Genomic DNA, 15,928 nt, shown 5'->3' with positions numbered 1-15,928 from the left:
GTCCGATGGGACTACAAGTCCCATCGGGCGATGCCTGCTACCATGACAGTGATTGACACATTAGCCAATGATGGGACAGTAGTAGTCCCATCATCCGGCTAATGTGTTAAATGTAAAAAAAAAAAAAAAATTACATGCTACATACATACAACATGCATACTACATACATGCTACATTCATACTACATACTACATACATGCTACATTCATACTACATGCAACATACATACTACATATATACTACATGCATGCTACATACATACTGCATACTACATGCTACATACATACTACATATATACTACATGCATGCTACATACATACTACATGCTACATACATACCACATACATACTACATATATACTACATGCATGCTACATACATACTACATATATACTACATGCATGCTACATACATACTACATGCTACATACATACCACATACATACTACATATATACTACATGCATGCTACATACATACATATATACTACATGCATGCTACATACATACTGCATACTACATGCTACATACATACTACATATATACTACATGCATGCTACATACATACTACATGCTACATACATACCACATACATACTACATATATACTACATGCATGCTACATACATACTACATATATACTACATGCATGCTACATACATACTACATGCTACATACATACCACATACATGCTACATATATACTACATGCATGCTACATACATACTACATATATACTACATGCATGCTACATACATACTGCATGCTACATGCATGCTACATACATACTACATACATACTACATGCTACATACATACCACATATATACTACATACATACAATACATTCATACAATACATACATAGACATACAGTACATATAACATAGAGTAACATACTTACCAATACTTGTCACATTGTTCCCCGAAGCCATTGTCGTCTACGGAATAAATATTAACATAACAAACCACAAAAATACTCACCCACGATCCGAAGCAGTCCACGAGTGTGTCCCACGACGATCTTGGGTAGAGAACTGCAGCATCAGCTGTTGCTGCCGTTCTCTACGGGCTGCAGGAATCCAATGACGGAAGGTAGGTATCCTTCCGCACTGTATTCCTCCGCCACTTAAAAAAAAAAAGTCCCTAGTCTCACTTTATGCCATTGCTGCGTGGGAATTTCCCACACAGCAATGGCATAAAGTGAGACTAGGGACTTTTTTTTTTTAAGTGGCGGAGGAATACAGTGCGGAAGGATACCTACCTTCCGTCATTGGATTCCTGCAGCCCGTAGAGAACGGCAGCATCATCTGATGCTGCAGTTCTCTACCCAAGATCGTCGTGGGACACACTCGTGGACTGCTTCGGATCGTGGGTGAGTATTTTTGTGGTTTGTTATGTTAATATTTATTCCGTAGACGACAATGGCTTCGGGGAACAATGTGACAAGTATTGGTAAGTATGTTACTCTATGTTATATGTACTGTATGTCTATGTATGTATTGTATGAATGTATTGTATGTATGTAGTATATATGTGGTATGTATGTAGCATGCATGTAGTATATATGTAGCATGTATGTAGTATGTATGTGGTATGTATGTAGCATGTAGTATGTATGTAGCATGCATGTAGTATGTATGTAGTATATATGTAGTATGTATGTGGTATGTATGTAGCATGTAGTATGTATGTAGCATGCAGTATGTATGTAGTATGTATGTAGTATGTATGTAGTATGTATGTAGTATGTATGTAGTATGTATGTAGTATGTATGTAGTATGTATGTAGTATGTATGTAGCATGTAGTATGTATGTAGTATTTTTTTTTTTTTTTTTTTTTTTTTTTTTAACATTTAACACATTAGCCGGATGATGGGACTACTACTGTCCCATCATTGGCTAATGTGTCAATCACTGTCATGGTAGCAGGCATCGCCCGATGGGACTTGTAGTCCCATCGGACGATGCTTGCACAGACCCCCGGACATCAGCACAGCCCCCCGGCAGGCCGGCACAGCCCCCCGGCAGGCCGGCACAGCCCCCCGGCAGGCCGGTACAGACCCCCACAGGGTGCACAGACCACCGGCAGGCCGGCACAGCCCCCCGGCAGGCCGGTACAGACCCCGGGCAGTCCACACAGCCCCCCGGCAGGCCGGCACAGCCCCCCGGCAGGCCGGCAGAGACCCCCGGAAGGCCCGAAATGACGGCGCATCATGATGCGCACACACCGCGCATCATGATGACGTCAGGCCGTCAATCAACTGAACTTCCGATTCCGATGCCGAATTCCGATATTGAAAAAATATCGGAAGTCGGTATCGGAATTCCGATACAGCAAGTATCGGCCGATACCCGATACTTGCGGTATCGGAATGCTCAACACTACTCCTAACTAAACGACAAAAAGAAAAAGCAACAAAAAAAATCAGGTTTGTGTTGGGTTTTTTTTGTTTTTTTTTTAAATTTTGAAATAAAAAAATGTATTGCAATGTCTGCCAAGGTCTGATGTAGCAAAATATAAATTAATTTTACCCTTATGGTAAACACAATAAAGCAGAAAAATCTTAATACCAGAAGTTGGAACTGCTGTTTTCCAGTCTCTGGGGGAGGGGTTTACCTTTTGCCGGTCCAGTAACATAGTGCTGAATTTTTGCGGCGCTAGTTACAAAAGTTTTGGAGAATTGGAGAATACTTTTTTTTTTTTTTAAGTTGAGTAGTAGACCAATTGTATATGTATAAAAATATAAGTTTGGTGTGGTCATGGTGCGCTAATGGAAATGAATCCGCACAGAATGGCGGACCTAACAGTGACTGGGGGACATTCGGTTTAGAGTTCTCGTGGTGGGCACAGGTTTGCGTCATAGAATATTTCACACTTTTGTCTCATTTTTGACAGTCGGAGGCCTGCAGGACACAACGCTGACTGTCACCAGTAAATCCGTAAAAGAAGTTATGAAACTTGATGACGATGAGACGTTCTCTCGCTTTTACCGCCCGCTGGAGTTCCAAGCTAGCCCTGCACCGTTCCTCTTTGATGAGGATTTTGATCTTTTGTTTAGCGCTGAAGAACCGAAGTGAGTAAATGTAATCATCTTGGGCTATTGCTGGGTCAAGTACCAATAATTCTACAACTGCGCAGCAATCTTTGCCCAAGTGTCACTTGACCTTTGTTGATTTGATATCATGGCCAAAACTTTTGGATGACGTGGGAAAAGGACCATCAAAAGTGACACTTTTCAGACGTAGCTCCCCATGTAAGAGCCTTCAAGGAGTTTTGCAACCTGTGATAATGTACATACTTTTTATTGTTCTCCAAGGATCATTGCCTAGAAGTCTTCATACTTGGCTGGTCTCCTTGAGGAGACTGTCTCCCCCCACAAAGCAGCATCCTCTGTGATGTTTTTTTAGAATGAGACACGAGTTGTACATATTCTTTTTAGAATCTTGATTTTAGAAGTTAGCTAGAAATGAAATTACTGTAGACAGTGAATTATTTTCTAATAATCCAGGATGTTCTAGCATTACAGCCATTCTTCATTCCTCTCCGTGAATGCGAGCACCGTAGAGACTGTTTACATTAGGAATGGTCCTGCGGTATAATGATACCCATAGTACGCTTGTTTTCTCAGTTGGCTTCCCGACTTTCCCGTGAATTTCTGACCCGTGGGTATCGTATGTCAGTACCTGAGATGGGTCAATGTCTTTACCATCATACCTCATTCCACCCCTGTGGCTTGAAGCAGATATATACACAGCTGGAGGCATGCCTGCAGAACATTAATTTCTAGACATCAGAGTGACCGAATCCTCGGGTGGTCGCTCTTGTGGGGTAGTCTTATTAAATCTGCTGGGTAAAAAGTTTTCACTGAAGGATAAGGGATAAGATAGAAAAGATCCAAAAGCTCTCTACTATCTTGTCTTTCATTCTGGAGCTAAAAGTGACAGCGTCCACAAAAAAGACCGGAATCCTCTGATGCACATACAGTCCCAAACTCACCATGGGTAGAAAATATAGAAAAAAATTCCTTTATTGCTCCATGCACTTAACAAAGCCACTTGTATGCTCGCGAAAGACCTGAAAGGTCGAAAGATTGCTTTGTGTCCTGTAAAGGAATTTTTCCCGTATTTTCTACCGGTGATGAGTGCTGTCCATCAACTTTTTTGTTTGTGACTGATGCACAGATCTACGGAGCATGACAAGCCAGAACTATATGTGTGCCGAATTTACCTGTGAGTCATCCCATCACCGGGAATGATTATTCATTTTTTTTTTTTTCCTGCTGCTGGGAGAAAATGAAGATCTCATTCACAGGCAGCAAGCAGAGTTTTCTTAAAAAGCATTTAGAAAATGTATCATTATGAAAAAAACAAGCCATTGCTGCAATGGTGTAAATATGGTAACGCATCCTCCGTCGTCGGTTTCATCTTCTGTTGGCTGGGTCATTTTCCACGTCCTGTACTCATAACCTTTGGGGGAAAAACCTCATTGCCCGATAAAACTTTTGTCAGGCCTGATTTCTTACGAGCATGTTTCTCAGCATAAATAGAGCTTCTGTGCTTTCCTAATATGTGCGCGCAGTCCGTACCCAGCCAGCGGGAATTGCATTAATGGATATTAAATGTCATGCGTGTTTTATTGCTTGTTTGGACTGGAGGCTTTCTGCCTGCTAATAGGGGCTCTGCAGGAACGTCCCGGGCATTCGTCTCCGCTGTTTACAGGCGCTCAGTGTAGTCAATGCTTTCAGCTGGGCGGCTGTGTTCAGCCATGTAATTCATGCCTTACCTTAAATGGATCATAGTCCTTTATTTCAGGACAAGCCAGGAACATGGAGGTGATCTATCGTGACATAATATTGGTCCATGTGTTGCAGGGGTAGAGTCCTCGGGCAATGCTGCTCTATGGTCCTTTTCAGGTTTCAAGCTCTTTAAATTAAGAATTAGTGACTTCTGTGTAGCCATATTGCAATGTAACAACCTGTATGGTCACCATTGCAGTTCCACAAAGGTTGTCAGCAAGATTTCCACGTTTTCAATATCTTTAGATTGATATTTATCATGTTTTGTGATTGCATAAAATCCTGGCTATATTCTTCCAAGAAAAGCGCCACACTTGTCTATGGGTTATGCCTGGTATTGCTGCCAAGCCCCATTCACTAAAATAGGGTACAGCTGCAAAGCGGGTGCACCCCCTTGAACAAGCGCTGTGTTTCTTGCTGAAAGCACTTATTTCTCAAATTTGTGTAACTTTTTATATGTTTTGTTTGTTTTTCCCCCCCCTTTTGCTGTAAACCCAGGTTAACCTCTGCTGTGGCAGAACATAAACGGGCAGTGAGACCCATGAGAAAGGTTCAGGCTTCGGGAAACCCACTGAAGATGCTTGCCGCCCGCGATGACCTCCTGCAGGAGTACACAGAGACCCGGCTAAATGTGGCATTCATGGAATCCAAAAGGATGAAGGTGGAAAAGAGTATGTACCGTATATGATTTTTAGTCCAAAGCGGAACCATTAAATCGGGGCGCCCGGTGATTACTGTCCCCCACAATTTGCATCCACTGATTTTTTTTTTTTTTTTTTTTTTTTTTTTTCTTCCTTTTTATAATTCTAGTGTCAAAAAATTCTAACTTTTCTGAAGTGGCGCTGGCTGGACTGGCGAGTAAAGAGAATTTCAGCAATGTCAGTTTACGCAGCGTTAACTTCACAGAGCAGCACTCCAACAACAGCGCCGTGCCATACAAGAAGCTTATGCTAATACAAATCAAAGGTAAAGTCACCAAGCCGAGTGCACGTGAGAATGGGTACGCCGCATACGTCATGGGTGTCTGCTAATCCCTCCAATTCTCGATGCACCTAAAATGAGACGTTTGCGTCCATATACGTTATTTTCACGGCACTTGTCTTCCAGTGTCCAGTCATTGCTCTCGGCCTATAGAGCAGGGATGACCAACTCAGATACACACAGGGCCAAAATTAAAAGCTTGGACAAAGTCACGAGTCGACCTTGATATTTATTAAAAATGTCTACAATTGAGGAAGGTTTTCCTTCTCAAATATAAGGATTAACTTTTTCATGTGGAAACAAACTTAGAGGTTGTCCCACTAGTACGTTTTAATTAATAGATTTTAAAATATTTTAATATTAATGTAATTTAATAAAATATTTTAATATTGGAATAAAATACAAAAGAATATGGACCAAATGGCCTAATATAAATATGTAATAGCAATGGATAAAAAAACCTTGAATAATGGAGAATAAAGTAAAATTCAAACAAAAGTAACCCTGAACACAGTATGTTACAGTGAATTCCTCCACAGTACTCTCCATGCACTGTACGATGACCCTACTGCAGTCCCCTCTCTCAATCCCCCCCAACAAAGAATGGTGATCATATGATGGTATGATTCTCCAACTGTACTCCCCACACAGCCCTCCATTCAGTATAATAGCCAGAAAAAGTGCTGCATAGAGTATAATGGGCCCCACATAATGCTCCATACAATATAATGGGCCCCACATAATGCTTCATACAATATAATGGGCCCCACATAGTGATCCATCCACTATAATGGGCCCCACATAGTGATCCATCCACTATAATGGCCCCACATAGTGATCCAGCCACTATAATGACCCCACATAGTGATCCATCCACTATAATGGCCCCACATAGTGATCCATCCACTCTAATGGCCCCACATAGTGATCCATCTACTCTAATGGCCCCACATAGTGATCCATCTACTCTAATGGCCCCACATAGTGATCCATCCACTCTAATGGCCCCACATAGTGATCCATCCACTCTAATGGCCCCACATAGTGATCCAGCCATTATAATGACCCCACATAGTGATCCAGCCACTATAATGACCCCACATAGTGATCCATCCACTATAATGGCCCCACACAGTGATCCAGCCACTCTAATGGCCCCACACAGTGATCCAGCCACTCTAATGGCCCCACACAGTGATCCAGCCACTCTAATGGCCCCACACAGTGATCCAGCCACTATAATGACCCCACACAGTGATCCAGCCACTATAATGACCCCACACAGTGATCCATCCACAATATTGACCCCACATAGTGATCCAGCCACTATAATGGCCCCACATAGCGATCCAGCCACTATAATGGCCCCACACAGTGATCCAGCCACTATAATGACCCCACACAGTGATCCTGCCACTATAATGACCCCACACAGTGATCCAGCCACTATAATGGCCCCACATAGTGATCCATCCACTATAATGGCCCCACATAGTGATCCATCCACTATAATGACCCCACATAGTGATCCATCCACTATAATGGCCCCACATAGTGATCCAGCCACTATAATGGCCCCACACAGTGATCCAGCCACTATAATGACCCCACACAGTGATCCAGCCACTATAATGACCCCACACAGTGATCCAGCCACTATAATGGCCCCACATAGTGATCCAGCCACTATAATGGCCCCACATAGTGATCCATCCACTATAATGGCCCCACATAGTGATCCATCCACTATAATGGCCCCACATAGTGATCCATCCACTATAATGACCCCACATAGTGATCCATCCACTATAATGGCCCCACATAGTGATCCATCCACTATAATGGCCCCACATAGTGATCCATCCACTATAATGACCCCACATAGTGATCCATCCACTCTAATGGCCCCACATAGTGATCCATCCACTCTAATGGCCCCACATAGTGATCCATCCACTCTAATGGCCCCACATAGTGATCCATCTACTCTAATGGCCCCACATAGTGATCCAGCCACTCTAATGGCCCCACATAGTGATCCAGCCACTCTAATGGCCCCACATAGTGATCCAGCCACTCTAATGGCCCCACATAGTGATCCAGCCACTCTAATGGCCCCACAGTGATCCAGCCACTATAATGACCCCACATAGTGATCCAGCCACTATGACCCCACATAGTGATCCAGCCACTATAATGACCCCACATAGTGATCCAGCCACTCTAATGGCCCCACATAGTGATCCAGCCACTCTAATGGCCCCACATAGTGATCCAGCCACTATAATGACCCCACACAGTGATCCAGCCACTATAATGACCCCACACAGTGATCCATCCACAATATTGACCCCACATAGCGATCCATCCACTATAATGGCCCCACATAGCGATCCAGCCACTATAATGGCCCCACACAGCGATCCAGCCACTATAATGGCCCCACACAGTGATCCTGCCACTATAATGACCCCACACAGTGATCCATCCACTATAATGGCCCCACATAGTGATCCATCCACTATAATGGCCCCACATAGTGATCCATCCACTATAATGGCCCCACATAGTGATCCATCCACTATAATGGCCCCACATAGTGATCCATCCACTATAATGACCCCACATAGTGATCCATCCACTATAATGACCCCACATAGTGATCCAGCCACTATAATGGCCCCACACAGTGATCCAGCCACTATAATGACCCCACACAGTGATCCAGCCACTATAATGACCCCACACAGTGATCCATCCACTATAATGGCCCCACATAGTGATCCATCCACTATAATGGCCCCACATAGTGATCCATCCACTATAATGGCCCCACATAGTGATCCATCCACTATAATGGCCCCACATAGTGATCCATCCACTATAATGGCCCCACATAGTGATCCATCCACTATAATGGCCCCACATAGTGATCCATCCACTATAATGGCCCCACATAGTGATCCAGCCACTATAATGGCCCCACATAGTGATCCAGCCACTATAATGGCCCCACATAGTGATCCAGCCACTATAATGGCCCCACATAGTGATCCAGCCACTATAATGGCCCCACATAGTGATCCAGCCACTATAATGGCCCCACATAGTGATCCAGCCACTATAATGGCCCCACATAGTGATCCAGCCACTATAATGGCCCCACATAGTGATCCAACAGTATAGGGGCCTTACAGTAAATACCTCTGCCCGTTTCCTCACTGCTCTGGTCTCTTCATGGTGTCTTCAGATCCTCAACATCTTGGTACAGCCGGCTTGTTATACTGAGGTCATCGCGCCTGCTGTGCTGAGACATCAGAAGCAGAGGGGGAATTATAGGATAGAATGGAGTGTTAGATGATGCTGGTGGCCAGCTTTTTGGAGTTGTTTTTCTCAAGCAGAGGACATCTGGCGATTTAGTTATTGTGGTTACAGGCTGTTACACCAGTGACAGACATTACTCTGGTGATATGAATTATCCAAACTTTTTTTTTTTTTTTTTAAGGACGCAGACACGTTCAATCCAGGTTGGTTGAGCCCCGGTCCTCCTCTCTGAACAGCGGTGACTGTTTCCTGTTGATCTCCCCGCACTACTGCTTCCTGTGGGTCGGAGAGTTTGCAAACGTCATTGAAAAAGCAAAGGTTGGTGATCTGCGATGTCGACCTGTTCCTTTGCAGAGTGATGCGACTGATATAAATAAGAGGATGCTGTCATCGGAAGGGCCAGGCGACTGATGTACGTCTACTGGTTGGTATGACGCTGCGCCAACTCTTTGAAGTGTGTTTGACGGCAAAGCCAGGAAATCCTCTGGATCTGAGGTTACATGCCATCAGGGTTGAGCATTTGTTTTGCCTTTATGGGGAGGGGGATCATTTTCTTAATCCAGCTCAGAATCTCTTGTCCACGCTTTCGTCTCCTTCCAGTAAAACACATTTGCTTTGCCTGTCTTTTTGCAGCGAGGACGGCACAGTGATGCTCTTGTCTTTGCTTGCACAACCTCCTGCAGATTCTGTACAGGAAATTCCCACGCAAAAAAAAGAAAAATTGTCTTAACAATAATTCAATTTTACAATCGGTTTGCATGTAATGAGTTGTTGATCTAGACCCATACGGCCAAGGCGGACATAACGAGGACCATATGAGAGCATTAAAAATAATAAAGAGCCCGGTCCATGCGAGGACAGATATGTTTGTACAATGGGATGTGTTCGCCATGGCTGTTTATAGAGAGGATTTGGGTTTTCTTTTTTTGCCCCTTTATGTGCTTAAATGTAATAAATCAATCCCCAGGCTTCAGAACTGGCTTCCATAATTCAGGCAAAGCGGGAACTGGGATGTAGAGCGTCATACGTGCAGACCATAGAGGAGGGGATAAACACCCATACACACGCCGCCCGCGACTTCTGGAAACTTCTGAGCGGACAGTCAGAATATCAGGGTAAGTCTTGTGCAAAGCTGACGCCTATGGTGCACATGTGTATACTGCTAGGGAGAGAGGCTTATTGATGCCTCCATTCCTGGAAAAGGGGTACAAGTTCTGGACGGAGCGTTCTGCACGTTTTCCTCCAGAGTCTATTTTTACATTTTAAAGTTAGTCTTATAAAAACAGAGGAATTTTGAGTGTATTATTTTTATTTCATTGCTGTAATTGCAGATGCTGGGAGCCCAGAGGAAGATGAACGCTACGAAAACGCAATCATTGAAACCAATTGTATATACCGTCTGGTGGATGATAAATTAGTCCCCGATGATGAATTTTGGGGTAAAGTCCCCAAGTGTTCTCTTCTGCAATCTAAAGAGGTGAGTGACCCCCTATGTAGACATATTAAAAAAAAATTGCTGTCATAAAAAAAACAACTCTTGACATCAAACAGGACGTCTGAATTTGGGTTATAAATGTTGGCTGATACCAGTTAGAACTAGCTTAGGTGCTCCTCTTCTGTGGTTGCGAGGCACGTGTGACTACAGATCGAGTCGCATTTGAATAAAGACAATAAAGTTCATTAATTGATTATATAGGAGCTGGTTTCCGGATCTGTGCCCCTTCAGATTAGCTGGTGGCTCATCTGGTTTATATAAGGGGTACATACACGAAATGTTATCCATCCATATAGGATTCTTCTCCATCTAGGGCCACGACTTTGTTCAGTGTTTTTCTTGTATCCGTTCCGAGGACAATTATGTAGTTGTGCCATGTGTACGGTCGGATTGGTCCATGAGGATGTGTACATCCCCTGGACTGACCGACATCTGGCTCCATCCACAGCATGGTGCAAGAGGTTGGTGGGGATGTGCACCACCTGTGATGGATAGTTAGTGGGTGTTTAGCTTTCTCTGGTGAACTCGCTCGGTCCACCCTTCGCCCTGGAGACTGGATGTGTATACAGGAGATTTTATACACAAACACCTATATGATGGCGGGGACCAAGTTGGGACTCGCCCAATCATATAATCACATGGGTGCTGTAAGGGTCACTCTGCAAACCGAGCATGGGAAGAAAACAAGGGAGGCCGTTACATCTACCCCAAGGTCAAGGGATCATTTTTTTATGCGGATTGTGAATTTGAGTCAGAAACTAATGTCCATGATGACAAAATACTCTTTTAGGCAAACCAGATATTTGATATGTTTTTACACTTAATTTACTATAATTTTCAGAATAATTTATATTATTTTGTTCACTTTTTTTTTTTTTTTTTTTTTTGGCAGGTGCTGGTATTCGATTTTGGCAGCGAGGTGTACGTGTGGCATGGTAAAGAGGTGACTCTGGCACAAAGGAAAGTGGCATTCCAGCTAGCAAAGCACCTCTGGAATGGCATTTTTGACTATGAGAACTGCGATATTAATCCTCTAGATCCCGGAGAATGCAATTCTCTTATACCAAGGTAAGATAGAAATAGATGCAATTTTTGCAAGTTGCATCTATCTTGCTGCGCCATTATCGGGGTGACACAGCCCATCTGATCACTAGGAAGAACTGTATAGGAGGGGATACTGGTGATGGCGCCTTTCATACACCCCATGTGTAAATGTGAAGGTTGTTCTTTATTACCGCAGGCTAACATTCATCACTCTGTTCTTCAGGAAAGGACATGGGCGTCCGGATTGGGCGATATTTGGTCGACTTACTGAACACAATGAAACTATATTGTTTAAAGAAAAGTTCATGGACTGGACAGAAATGAAAAAACCCAATGAGAAGACTTTGTGTGAGGAACCGCCAAAGCAAAAGGCAAAAGCGCTAGATTTATCTAACGTATAGCACTTAACTCCGGGCTTTGTAGCAGGGCGTATATGTCAGTGTCCATCAATGATATCGCTCATTTACTTGCATTTATTTTGGAAGTTTTGTATATTTTGGGGGAGGGTGGAATACGATTATTTGTTTCCCGGCCTTTCTATTCAGGTTCTATTACAAACGATAGGCCATTGTCTGTTTGCATAAGGGGGGTGTGCTGATGACAAGGAGGTAATATGTTATCAGAAAGTGACTTATTGTTTAATCAGGCTTTTATGTTAAATGTATTTTTTTTACTATTTTTTTTGTTTTTACTGTAATGATCTATGTAAAAAAAAGTCACCAAGAATCTTGTAGATGTTCACACGGACTGCTTGGCTTAATACTAGACTCCTATTTTCATGTTCTTATCAGCAGTTACCTGGACATAGACCGCTATAAACTGGCTCAGACTCATTGAGTTGTACAAGAGAGCTGTCTGAGCATGCTCTGATCTGGGCAAATGCCATAGGGAAGGGAGGGAGGGGGAGGTGAGCTTTGACATCACCCATTGTAAATTGGTTTTATATAGATGTGTTACAAGTAGTGATGAATGAACGTTCTCAGATAAGGTATTATCTGAGCATGCTCATGTGCTAACCAAGTGTCTTTGGTTTGCTTGAATTTTATGTTCCGAGTCCTCGCGGCTTCATGTCTCACGGCTGTTAGGAAATCCCTGTATGTGTTGCGACTAACAGGCAGGCAATCCCTGCATGTGTTTCAGCTGCCGAGCAGCCATGGGGACTCGAACATATTATTTGAGAACACCGAAGACACTCGGTTAGCACCTGAGCATGCTCTGATAACACCTTATCCCAGCACATTCACTCATCACTAGTTACAAGTAATGTCTGTGATGATGAAACTTCTGAAAAGTCTTCAGCGCAGAACATGAAGTATGACTCTAGGATTAATCTGTTGGCACGGGTGAAAATTGAAAGATATCTGTAATAGATTATGTACAGGAAAGGACAAAGTATTACTGCTAGTGTAGTGGGAAGAGTGCAACGTAAAGGGAATGTGTCAGTAGGATCAATCCTATACAGGTCATAGAAAGTTGGATAAAATAATAACTTGATATCGGCGATCTGATGCCTTAATCCAGAGAAATCAACATTTTTATTATGTAAATGAGCTGTTAAGATCTACGGGCCGTACTGAAAATCTGCCTCAGAGATTATTGTAAATGAAAGAAGCAGTTACCAGTGTGAGTCATGTAGTGTCTGCTCTCCTGATCTACATGTCTCACACTGGTAATGTCACTTTTCATTTACAATAATCTCTGGAGGCAGTTTCTCAGGGAGATCTATGTCCGGCCCATAGATCTTAACAGCTAATTTACATATTAATAAAAATGTCGATTTCTCTGGAATAAGACATCAGATCACAGATATCAAGGTATTATTTTATTCAGCTTCCTATGACCTACATGCCCATTTAGATGATTAGGAGGTTTATTCCTACTGTCAGATTCCCTTTTTAAGTAAAGGTTCACATTTTAGCAGTGTAATCTAACCTTTTACAAATTCTCTGTGCTCTTCGTTTTTCACAGAGTTCGGGTTAAACCCCGTGTTACTGTGTAGAGTGGTATGATGAAATCTGGCTGCCTTTTAGAGTTTTTAATCAAGCATTTCTCCTTCGTCTCATTGGGGGACACAGGTACTGTGGGTGTATGCTACTGCCACCTGGAGGCTGACACTAAGTGAACAAAAAAAGGTTAGCTCCTCCGCCGCCGCATACACCCTCGCCCCGATTGCAGGCGGAAACCGGTTTTATGCTTAGTGTCCTTTGGAGGCACACACGGCTGGTTTGCTCCAGACTTTTTCTTTTTTATTTCCTTTTTAACTTTTTTTCTATGAAGAGGAGACAGGGGCGACGGACCCTATTGAAAGGGTCCGATCTCCCCAAACCATCAACGGACGAGCACGTGTGAGTGTCCCTACACGTATCCTCTCCCGCGACGTGGGACATGATGCCGGACTTAGCCCTGTCCACCCCTAGGAATTGAAACCATGGGCTGTACAGAGGCACAAGACTAGTCCGTGCGGCCCCCACTGCTCCACCAGTGCTAGACGGCGGTGCTGCAAGGCGGCAGACGGTCCCTCTCCTCATCCCTGGAAGGAGGACGGAGCTAGGGTGCCTGCACCGTCCTGGATATCACCCCCCTACCCTCTACCTGATCGAGGTTGTCATGCATGGGTTGGTCTGGGAGGGCCCTGCGGCAGCGCCCAGAGGGCTGGAGCCCTTAGCGTCATGCGAGGTGCAAGGGCAGGATGTGCAGCACTGAAGGGCAGGCTCTTCCCCCCTCCTCCAGCGGTGGGCCTGACGCAGAGTCCCAACGCCGGCTGCGCCCTTGGTATGCGGTGGCCTACCCACCCGCTGCCACCCCTTGGCGGGCGGACGCTGAAGAAATTCAGCCCGTAGCTTCGGCTGGTGTTAGGCCGCGGGCGGAAGTCCCTCCCTCCCGTTGTGACGTCATTTCCGGTGGCCCGCCCTCCGTGACCTGGGCGGGCGCCGAGTAAATTGAGCCCCCGGCTTCAGTCCAGGGTAGGCCGCAACTGGGAAAGGACGCGTCGGCCTACCCACAGCCAAAGTACGTGCAGAGAGGAGCAGCACGCGGCAATAACACGTGGGGGACACAGGACCGGGGTAAGTGCGACCCCGACCCTAGAGGCCATGCTACGTATAATCAGGGAGTGCCCTCCTCCCCCCTCACCCTCCAGCAGGACAGTATTAAAGCCTGGCAGACAGTATGGCTGGGAAGGGGAAGACTCGCATGTTCCTATACGCTGCATGCATCTCCTGTCGGGCCATGTTTCTGCGGGCGCAGAGCAACAAATTATGCGAAGCCTGCGACTCCGAACGTGCCCAGGAGCCCTCCCCTGCGACCGAGCCCTGTGATCCAGGTCCTCTGGAATGGGCCCTATCACTGTCACAGTCTATGGCATCGCTCACAAAGGCGATCGAGTCCCTTCACGCCCCAGTTAGGGGCAAAGATAGTGGCTCGCCTGTCTGGGAGGGGTCATCCAACTCACAAGAGCCTCCGGCCTGCAGGGGCCGCTCTCACTCTAGCCAGGCGCAAAGGAAAAGAACCCATATGGCGTCTCCTGGCCCATCCGGTGCCTCGGCATCCGTGAGTTCGGCGTCTCGCTCTCCTTCACCAACAGTCGAGAGCGTGCAGAGTTCAGATTATGACGCAGATGAACCCTTGGACCTAGATACCCCAGGGTGTCGGGAAACAGTTGACAGCCTCATCGAAGCTGTCAATCAGACTTTGGGGATTGAGGATGACGTCACCCTGGCCTCAGGTCATATGGTATCCTTTAAGCGGGCTAAGCGACCGCATAGAGTATTTTGCACTCACCCAGAGTTCGAGGACATAGTGCAGCGTCACAGGGAACGGCTGGATAGGCGTTTCTCGGGCTAGAAGACGCTCGAAGCAAGATATCCGTTTGCCCCGGAGCTCTGTAAGAAATGTGCGGAATCCCCAGTGGTGGATCCACCAGTGTCACGCTTGGCCTCAAAAATCCTGTTGTCCATACCTAGTGGTTCTTCCATTAAGGACCCCACTGATCGGCTCATAGAGAGCTTGGCTTGCTCGGTATATGAAGCATCAGGATCAGCACTCTCTCTCCGTTGTTCGCGGCAACATGGGTAGCCAAGGCCATGATGTCATGGTCAGAATCATTGAACAAGGCCCTGCAGGATAGGCACCTGCCTACGGAGGTATCTGAGATCGCAAGTGAGATCGCTATGGCTGGTGATTACTTAATCAAAGCTTTCTTAGATGCGGCCAATTGCGCGGCACTTGCGGCCGCAAACACAATTTCCATTAGGAGGGCCCTATGGTTAAGGATGTGGCGGGCCGATTCAAC

At 45.1% G+C, this 15,928-nt stretch overlaps 1 protein-coding gene across 9 annotated transcripts in view; it reads left to right on the top strand.

The window, feature by feature from the left end:
- The window catches only part of SVIL (supervillin), a 239,617-nt gene that overhangs the window by 202,443 nt on the left and 21,246 nt on the right, over positions 1 to 15,928 (top strand). For all 9 annotated transcript variants that reach the window (XM_073581705.1, XM_073581710.1, XM_073581709.1 and 6 more), the window contains 8 exons: positions 2,894 to 3,071; positions 5,292 to 5,464; positions 5,604 to 5,759; positions 9,280 to 9,416; positions 10,066 to 10,213; positions 10,430 to 10,575; positions 11,486 to 11,661; positions 11,861 to 12,008. In XM_073581705.1, the coding sequence (XP_073437806.1) occupies positions 2,894 to 3,071; positions 5,292 to 5,464; positions 5,604 to 5,759; positions 9,280 to 9,416; positions 10,066 to 10,213; positions 10,430 to 10,575; positions 11,486 to 11,661; positions 11,861 to 12,008 (1,262 nt within the window). The remainder of the gene's footprint in view (positions 1 to 2,893; positions 3,072 to 5,291; positions 5,465 to 5,603; positions 5,760 to 9,279; positions 9,417 to 10,065; positions 10,214 to 10,429; positions 10,576 to 11,485; positions 11,662 to 11,860; positions 12,009 to 15,928) is intronic.

Source organism: Dendrobates tinctorius, unplaced genomic scaffold (assembly GCF_039654945.1).
Source record: "Dendrobates tinctorius isolate UK_male_01 unplaced genomic scaffold, ASM3965494v1 ptg000070l, whole genome shotgun sequence".
NCBI classification, from domain to species: Eukaryota; Metazoa; Chordata; class Amphibia; order Anura; family Dendrobatidae; genus Dendrobates; species Dendrobates tinctorius.
This window is presented reverse-complemented; position numbering and strand designations above follow the sequence as displayed.